The 10,014-nt window shown below is 41.6% G+C and overlaps 1 protein-coding gene across 1 annotated transcript; it reads left to right on the top strand.

The window, feature by feature from the left end:
- Positions 1-1,335: 1,335 nt before the first annotated feature.
- On the top strand, positions 1,336-8,850 carry LOC118823837 (multiple inositol polyphosphate phosphatase 1-like). Its single transcript, XM_036593679.1, has 5 exons — positions 1,336-1,930; positions 2,240-2,434; positions 5,230-5,327; positions 6,572-6,702; positions 8,425-8,850. Exons 1-5 carry the CDS (start codon positions 1,336-1,338, stop codon positions 8,777-8,779), a joined length of 1,374 nt encoding a protein of 457 aa, XP_036449572.1. The 3' UTR covers positions 8,780-8,850.
- The last annotated feature ends 1,164 nt before the right edge of the window (positions 8,851-10,014 follow it).

The raw sequence follows: 10,014 nt of genomic DNA on the forward strand, positions 1-10,014 counted from the left end.
AGACTGTAGTCCATCTGTTTCTCTGATACTTTGTTAGCCCCCTTTTACCCTGTTCTTCAGTGGTCAGGACCCCCATGGACCCTCACAGAGCAGGTACTATTTGGGTGGTGGATCATTCTCAGCACTGCAGTAACACTGACGTGGTGGTGGTGTGTTAGTGTGTGTTGCACTGGTACGAGTGGATCAGACACAGCAGTGCTGCTGGAGAACACTCAAGGGTCCATCTCAGTACCTTTAGTGAGGGAACATAACTGAACCATAATCCACTGAAATGATATGTTCTAAGCTGTACTGACTCCACACACCCCGTCTCGTCTCCAGGCTTTTATTTTACTGTTCTGTTTAAAACATTCGGTTATGAAAAGGAACAAATACGAACTTTTCACCTGGAAACACTTATTTAAGGTTCACAATCAGACCTTAAAACCACTGTAGTACACTGCTGGAACATTTACATCGTTTGTACCTTGATGAACAAAAAATGTACCTGAACAGAACCTTTATTTCTAACAGTGTACCCTATACCAATAGGTGCCCTTGGGCAAGACTCCTAATGCTTCCTTCGCCTACCTGTTTATCTGTTTATACCTCAAATTGTAAGTTGCTCTGGATAAGAGCGTCTGCCAAATGCCATAAATGTAAATGTAAATTTATACCATTTGGCAGATGCTTTTATCCAGAGCGACTTTGAAGGCATTAGGGTTTTGAATCTGATGCAGCTACAGGAATCCAGTGAAGGGAGCGCAGCAGTGGAGTGACATGGCTGAACTTAGGAAGATTGAAGACGAGCCGTGCTGCTGCATTCTGGATGAGTTGCAGAGGTTTGATGGCCGCATAGGAAGACCAGACAAGAGCGAGTTGCAGTAATCAAGACTTGAGATGACAAGAGACTGAACGAGCACCTGGGTGGCCTCTCGAGTGAGGCAGGGTCAGATCCTCTGGATGTTGTACAGGAGAAACTTGCATGACCGATATGAGCCGAGAACGATAACTGGCCAGCCAGAATTACACCAAGACTGCTTGCATCTTCAGATAGAACAATCAGATTAATGAAACTATACATTCCCTCTAAAATCATATCACTCCAGGAACATCAATAATCAGCTGATTTTTGCTCCACCCGGGTGAAGGAAAATAGTGGGGTGAAAGTCCGGGAGTAAGGCGAGGCGAGTGGTGAGATGAGGTCAGTGAGGGCATTGAAGCAGTATTAATACAGAGGGATAGCTTGGCCAACTTCTAACCAAAGGGCACAGATAAATGAACACCTTTCACGTCATTGTCTTCTCTTGAACACTGCAACAAACAGGGACCTGGCGAAGCTGATTAAGCTGCAGAATGGTTGACAAACTCCTCCAAACGCACTTCGTTGCAGTGCTCCATGTTGTTGTTGTTGTTTTAGCTGTTCTCTCCTCTTGCAACGTTACTGCAACTCCCAGAGACAAAGGCATCCCTGACAACGCCAAATACTTCAACACCAAAAGCCGCTATGAAGAGGTCAACCCGTATCTGCAGGACAATATTCTGGCCATAAACAGCTCCGCGGTGAAGCCTCCTGCTCCAACTTGCATTCCAGTCCACTTCACGGCCATCATCAGACACGGCACCAGATTCCCAACCTCTGGAAACATCAGGAAGATCGGCGCATTCGACAACCTTGTCAAGACTGAGGCGAACGGTGACTTGAGTTTCCTGCCAGAACTCAAGGCATGGAAGATGTGGTACACAGAGGACATGGATGGGCGCCTTGTGGCCAAAGGCAGAGCAGACCACAGGTATCTGGCCCAAAGACTGGTCAAGACGTTCCCCTCTCTCCTGACCAAGGAGAATCTTCTGGGCGGACGGGTCAAGTTCATCACAAGTTCCAAAAACAGATGTGTGGACAGCACCCTCGCCTTCCAACAAGGACTGAAGGAGCATTTTGGTATTGAAGGTAATGTATCCAGGAGTAGTTACTGCAGTTACAGTAGAGATGTTGCCAAGACTTGCAGTATGAAAATACAGCCTTGGAATGTTTTCTGATGTGTTGTTGTTTATCCTGACCAGTTCACACATTCCAAATGAGCTTCTGAGGATGTTTAAATGAATCGATATTCTCAACACCCAACAAACGTAAATCATTTAGGTTACATGAATGGTTCACCAAATGTGGTATTCAGAAGGGATTACTGAAGTTACTAGACGATAACAAAATACTTCTTATGCAAAAGTGTTTATATACTGTTTGTGTGATGTTTCCAAGGTGAGGAACTGGAGTACACAGAGAACAACGCTCTGATGCGCTTTTATGACACGTGCGATCGCCTGTTGGAGACGGTGGTGAACAACAAAGACGCTGTGATACAGGCCACCCTCTTTAAAGATGGCCCAGAGATGAAGAGCGTTCAGAAAAATTTGGCCGACCTGCTGCAGATCCCTTACGCCAATATTACCAAGGGTCAGTGTGTTATTCTCATGTTCCCTTCATGTAGAGCCTATTATATAATCGTGCCAATAGTAAATACTTTGAAGGAGAGAGCGCTCGAGCTTCAGGACGTCTTCTTTTAGCAAATTTGTGCTGCGCCTGTGATTCTTAGTGTGCAAGTGATGCCATAAGCCTAATTTGAGACTATATTTACTTGAAGCGTTCGCGGAGGAACTCGAAACCACCAGTGTTCTGTTTTACCTGCATGTGTCAGCTGTACCATTCCAGTATATCCACAATATTCCAAAGCCCTTGGCTTGCTAACAACAAAAATGTTGTTGCATATCAACAACGTTAAGCAGAGGAGGTTTTCTTTTACCTTATCTTTCTACCATAGAAGGATGAAGAAGGGTTAATTCCCATATGGAAGTACAGGGTGACTCAAAAGATTCAAAATGATTTTCACTTGTAAATCATTACAGATCAATGCAGTAAACTGTAAATGGTTTAAATGAACTTAAAGTTTATTATGTAATTGTACAAGGTCTCAGTATGAACCTCCTCCAGCTGTACAGACAACATCAACACCATAGTCAAATTCATCCCATAATGGATTGAGCATGTCGGGTGTCGCTGCACTCCCGGCTCTTTCAGTGCGATTTCGGAGATCATCCAGTGTTGTGGAACCAACGCCGAACGCTCTGAGCTGTTGGAGCTTCACTGCCCACGAAAATCACGCTGCACAGTTATGACTGATTCACTCTTATTGAAGTGGAGAACGCAGAACGCTTTCTGCTCAGGGGTTGCATCTCCTCTCAGACTGAAGGGAGCCATCTTCCACTGACAGTCAGGAACTCTATGACCCCTCTTTCAATTAGATTGTGATTGGTTCCTCGGCCCCTCACGGTTGTGAAAATATGGCGTTTTGAAATCGGATGAATCTTTTTGAATCACCCAGTATTTTCACATACTTTGAGAAATAATTAGCAAGCAACAAAAAGGCTTTGAGGTCAAGGAGGAGGTCAAGCAGCCATGCCGCTGCTGTATTATGGAAGTTTAGCTGACAAAGCAGCTTATTCATTAAATCCCAGGCTTATTACTACAATGACTTCAATTCAAACTGGCTGTGTTATTCTTAAGTTATAGAAGCGTGTAATAAAACTTTGGGCCTACCGGTGAGTCCTGGCCATTTAAGGGGTTAAATGAGATCACTGTAGTAATGTTGAATTGCAATGGAGCAATTCTGCCTCATGTTTATTGGCTGACCCATTGAGCTTGTGATTATTGGATGTATGTGGCAGTTTGTAGTAAATGGACTGGGGTAAGTTACATAAGAATAAACGGTCCTGTGATCTGAGAAACTGCTTTCATAACCGTTTGGTCAACGGAAGGAGAATCAACTGCTCTTTCTAGATTTTGATTTAGTTTGCTAGGCGGCCACAAACCAAGCATGTAGTCCTGGAACTACTTAAAGACAACAGTACTTTTAAATATAATTAAATTACATTAATTATACTTGAGTTTATTTCTTAAAGTATCGGTTTAGCTTTTTTAAAATGTTAAGTAAAACTATTAACTATTACTTACAAAAAAAAAAGAACTTCACAACTCACAACACACACTGAAGGGAAACTATATTCTGTTTATTTTGTCATTTGAAAAATAACATGCATGACAGCCATTTATTATACCTAAAGCTGTGTTCCATTGTCGGTACCTTTCAGCTGGATACCCTAAATGTAAATTAGTGGGCAGGTTAGGTAGCTAATAAATCTAGTGAGACCTTGAGCATCGAACTTTCTGTAAGGCGTATATTGACATACAGTAACTGCCTGAGTAATAACTGTCCTTTCACTCCAGGGGGCGTATTATGGAAAATTCTTATCTTCTTTTAACTTAAGATCTGACTGGTCAGGATAAGATTTTACACAAATTCGTATTACAGAAGCAAATCTGATCTTAATTTAAGCATCTTATCTTACAGCATCTTTTTTTATCTCAAGTTAGGAAATCTTAACTTACTCGATTGAAGTCGACAATCAATTGTCGTGTCTGTTGCCTAGCAACCAACCACATGCGCACAGCTAAAACGTAAACACATAATCAATTTAGTTAGCCAGACAGCTAACGTTAGCTACCCTTACTGAGGTAAAGAAAGTCAAATAAAACTGAAGTGTGATAAACTGAGAGTTAAGAATATTGTGTCAGCGCTTCGTGCTGTTTATCACAGTCGCTGCTTTCAGTTTCAGTTTCATTTCCCAAACGCTTTAGCGGAGCGCGCTAACGTTATTCCTCCTAATAAACAGACACACGTTCAGCTCTGTCTCCTCATTATTTATCACCATCACTGTAATATTTCATCATCAACATTAACACACGAAGGCAATGAGAGGGGATGGTGGAGATCGAGTCTGCAGAGTCTGGGGCTTTTAAACGCTGTTAGAAGTCAAAGCTCAGTGTAGATGAATGTGGCGTCATTATGCTAGTTATAGTGAACTGTGCTGCATAAAACAATAGAAACAGATGGCTAAACAGAAGTTAAGACAATCTGTGGTTTATCTTAAAGTTAAGAAAATATTTAGCATATTTTGGCAACTTATGATGTTTCTAAGACATAAGATAAGATTATAGACATAAGAACTGTTGTTCTGTAATGGCTTCTGTCCTACATTCAACCTTAACTGAAGTTGCCATGACAACAAAGCAGATCTGAGACTTGAGTATTTTCCATAATACGGCCCCTGGACCGTAATTTTCAAAAGCCGTAACAAAAAAAAACCTGTATTAAAGTTGTAAAGTTGTATTAAAACTGGTGTTTCCTTCCTCAGACGTAGTGAAGACAGGATTCTACCTGTGTGCCTATGAGTTCACTATCCTTGGACTGAACTCCCCCTGGTGCCGGCTGTATGATAGAGCGGATGCAGAGGTATGGTGCTAATAACGTCCTTTGTGTGTTATGTAGAAACAGTGGATCGCTGTATGCGTTGTTGTCAGATTAAGAACGTGGATGTGTGGTCAGTTTCTGAATTTTATATTGCTGCTGTCAGAACAAAACCTCGTATCTCCATTTTTGTTTTTCAGTTTTTGACATCATCTGAAAATGCATGTTGATCTTTACATTGTGTGTAAATTTCATGATGAATGGACCGAAAGAAACGAACCAAAGTGACTTAGAAAAAAGTCTGGTTCCATTGACTTACATTAAAAGTAAAATAAAAAACATTTTCAAAAAGGTTCTATATAGAACCATATACAACACATTTTTCATCAATCTGGAGAATCATTTCACCATGCAAAGAAGCCGGTAAGCATGCAAATGGTTCTTTGAGTGATCATAGTCTTATATAGAACCGCTGTCTTTACCCTGTTCTTCAGTGGTCAGGACCCCCATGGACCCTCACAGAGCAGGTACTATTTGGGTGGTGGATCATTCTCAGCACTGCAGTAACACTGACGTGGTGGTGGTGTGTTAGTGTGTGTTGTGCTGGTCTGAGTGGATCAGACACAGCAGTGCTGCTGGAGTTTTTAAACACCTCAGTGTCACTGCTGGACTGTGAACAGTCCACCAACCAAAAATATCCAGCCAACAGTGTCCTGTGGGCAGCGTCCTGTGACCACTGATGTAGGACTAGAGGATGACCAACACAAACTGTGCAGCAGCAGATGAGCTATCGTCTCTGACTTTACATCTACAGGGTGGACTGACAAGGTAGGAGTGTCTAATAGAGTGGACAGTGAGTGGACACAGTGTTTAAAAACTCCAGCAGCACTGCTGTGTCTGATCTACTCAGACCAGCACAACACACTAACACACAACCACCACGTCAGTGTCACTGCAGTGCTGAGAATGATCCACCACCCAAATAGTACCTGCTCTGTGAGGGTCCATGGGGGTCCTGACCACTGAAGAACGGGGTAAAAGGGGGCTAACAAAGTATCAGAGAAACATATGGACTACAGTCTGTAACTGTAGAACTACAAAGTGCACCTATATAGTAAGTGGAGCTGATAAAATGGACAATGAGCGTAGAAACAAGGAGGTGGTCATAATGTTATGCCTGATCGGTGTAAATTGTTGTCATATTTTAGTTGTAATCTCAAAGATGGAAAGTAAATCAGTTTTGTGTGCTGTTGGTTTTTAAGGTATTCTGAGTGTAATGTGTGTATCAGATTGTAGAATATGCTTCCGACCTTGAGATGTATTATGAGAAAGGCTACGGCCATGACATCATCGGCCAGGCCAGCTGTGTCCTCTTCCAGGACCTGTTCAACCGCCTTGACACAGCAGCCAATCAGATCAGGTAAGAGTTACGGAACAAGTTGATGTTCATTTTTATTATACCATCAATTATAGTTCCGATAGAGTTAAAGAAAACACAATATCAATATGATGACTAACCCAAAAGGTACTGGCAGTTTATTTCAGCTACTTTCCATGATACGGTTGTTTCTCTAGTTTTAGATTTTGTGCCTCTGCTTCAAGCTGGACTATGAAATCCTCGTAAAACAAAGGGCCATTTAGTTCTTTCACTTCATATGCATAGATATGGTATAATATTACGCAAAATATTTAGTTTCTCAGCTTAGTTAGTGCTGTTATTTCACCATAACATTACAGGTTTTTCACAAACACTGTATCACTCCGCTGAGACGCTGTTGCTAAGCAACGACTTTGACAGCTGTAGGAGACGCTCAAGACATTTGAACGTTTTTACTTCTTACTTTGCCAAAAACAGAAAATGGACACTTTTAAGATCACATTTGACCGACAGCCGATTTGGTCACACTCTGAAGATGAGACGACACTAAATTCCCAAACTGTCATCACCACTGAGCAGCTTTTCAGCTGTGACAGAAGAACAGCTAAACAACCTGGAATCAGCCAGAAATGAACCCAACACCATTCGCCAAACTAAATGGGCTGTAAGATGCTTTACAGACTGGCTGGAACAAAACAACATTAATACTGATCTGTCAAAAAATGACAAAACTGAGCTAAACCTGATATTGCGGCAGTTTTATGGCTCAGTCTGATTTGGTCAGACTCTGAAGATCAGACTACACGTTTGGCGAATGGTGTTGGGTTCATTTCTGGCTGATTCCAGGTTGTTTAGCTGTTCTTCTGTCACAGCTGCCGACTGAAAAGCTGCTCAGTGGTGATGACAGTTTGGGAATTTAGTGTGAGGAGCTGGAGAACGAACTGCCGGCTGTGCAGCGAGTGGGCGGAGCTCGTTACTCTGACGGAGCAACAAGCTGCTTGTTAAGGAACTATAATTTGGTGAAGGAACTGCGAACATTAAAACATATTAAACGCCGCGTTCACGGCCCAGTTTATTAATTTATTACTTTATTTATTTAACTGTTCTATTAAAGCAGTAGAACACTCGAGGAGTGTGTTATCGCCAATAACATCACGGCTGTGATGATCTACGGCGACCAAATCACAGCCGTGATGTTATTTTGTGATAACACACTATTGCTTAAGTATCAATAATCCTTTACAGTTACAACACATACTACAATAAGGATCGTAAAGGATAAAATATATAGGATAAAATGATATTCAGTACATTTGCAAGAAAGAAAGCTGACCACTTTTAAACTTTCTAATATTTTAATAATATTTAAGTTCAAATATTTCCAAAAAAAGTTGTTAGCGTACAGACAATAAAACACAATCAGCAGCAAAGCAAATTCAGGAAGTCACTGGACGTGTCTTCTCAGATTGTTTGCTGACTACGAATATGAAATTTCTTTGAAATGTACATTTGAAAGCTGTTCGCTGATGATTATCTGCTTCTATAAAGCGCTCATCTATATAAATATCGAGCTAAAGCTTCAGCTGAGAAGTGGGCGTGTTTGCTTGTATGTACACTGTGATCAGATTGTACAAACTGTACAGAACATCCCACCCACCATGCGTTTATATGCCCTTAATAATACGATAACTTCAGAAAATCTGATTTTGTCAGTAATGTGATCAACTTGTTTACATTCTCTCTCTCTCTCTCTCTCTCTCTCAGGGCTGGCCAGCCTGTATCTGAGGTGGTCACAGTGCAGATCGGTCATTCTGAAACACTGCTGCCTCTTCTGACCCTGCTGGGCCTCTTTAAGGACAACACCATTCCTACCTCCACCAACTTTGCCTCTCAGAGCAAGCGTGCTTTCCGTGGCGGGCAGATCATGCCTTACCTCGGTAACCTGCTGGCGGCGCTGTACGACTGCCCCGATGGCTTTAGGCTGCAGTTGCGAGTGAACGAGAAACCGGTGGAAGTCCCGGGCCTCAGTCAATTCTCTCCTCTGTTTGAGGATGTTAAAGAACGCTATCAACAGCAACTGGGCTGGGACCAAGAAACCATCTGCCAAATAAACCAGTAAAAAAGCAACAGGGTAACTACAGGCTACACTGAAAAAAGTCATGTGATGAAGTTTAAAAAGTTGCACACGGTTAAAAAACCACTACATCAACAAAATTTGGCCTTTTGGTTTACGATGCTGATGTTTTATTCACAGGGATTTACAGATTTGAACCATGTTGATGATATTGATTCAATAGAGACGGGCATTTCGGTCAGTTTTGAAATTCAAATTTTCATTATTTGAGAAATATTCCAGCTGCAGTCTTTTACACCTTCTCTTTTTGTACGAACAGATTAGAACAGGCATCTCGAAGTGGGTTCTTTCTGGGCCACAGCTCTGCGGAAATCAGCGTTTTCCAGCAACTCGATTCACAAAGGCCTTGCAGAACGCTGAAGTCCGCAGTGCTGTAGTCCACGTTCAGTGTGTCCCATTTCAGGGGCTGCATTTGAAGGCCGATTGCGTCACAGCGGCGTGACTAGGCCGTCCCATTTCGAAGGTTCCTTCATATGCACATCGGGTGGATCCTTCGCCAGCCAACATATCCCAACATTCATCAACAGAGCAGCGACTGAAGAGCACACTTTGAAATATAATTAAGTTTTGGGTTTAAACTGAAGCGAATGGCTAATGATACGAATGTATCCAAAAAAACATCTATCCATCTTTAACCTCTTCAACTCCTCCACCAGTGGGTCCAAAACGCACTTCATCATATTCTTCATAACTTTCATATTTCATAAGCTACATTCCAAAGGTGGGGGTCGTATGAGAGCTGTAACTGTCTTCTCTCCAGTCAAATAGATGGGTGATGTAAATTTACACCCTTATAATAAAAACCCTTTTGTCTACTGAAGGTCGACCCATTTTTCCACAAATCTGGGCTATAAACTATAAACAGATGGCGTCTCTTCAGTGATCTGCTCTGTAAAAATTATTTTTATAAAATAATACTAAGAGCGTCTAAGATTTTTGGCTTTCAGCAGTAAATTGTAAGCATATAGCAATATGTGTGATCATAAAACACATGTTCTGTTAATTTAAGGGGAGCTTTTACAATAAATAAATAAATAAAATTAAAAAAATTACATTTATTTCATGCAGTTACTGAATAATTTGCCTTACGATTTGGTCACGTAGATTCAGATGGACAAACTAAAGTACACCCACGAGCATAAGAGGTTAAAGAACTTTAAAGTCAGAGGTGGAAAATTCAGGTCCAGACAGTAAAAATCCTTCCCAGGATTTTGTTCCAA

The sequence above is a fragment of the Colossoma macropomum genome, unplaced genomic scaffold, assembly GCF_904425465.1.
Source record: "Colossoma macropomum unplaced genomic scaffold, Colossoma_macropomum, whole genome shotgun sequence".
In the NCBI taxonomy this organism is placed as follows: Eukaryota; Metazoa; Chordata; class Actinopteri; order Characiformes; family Serrasalmidae; genus Colossoma; species Colossoma macropomum.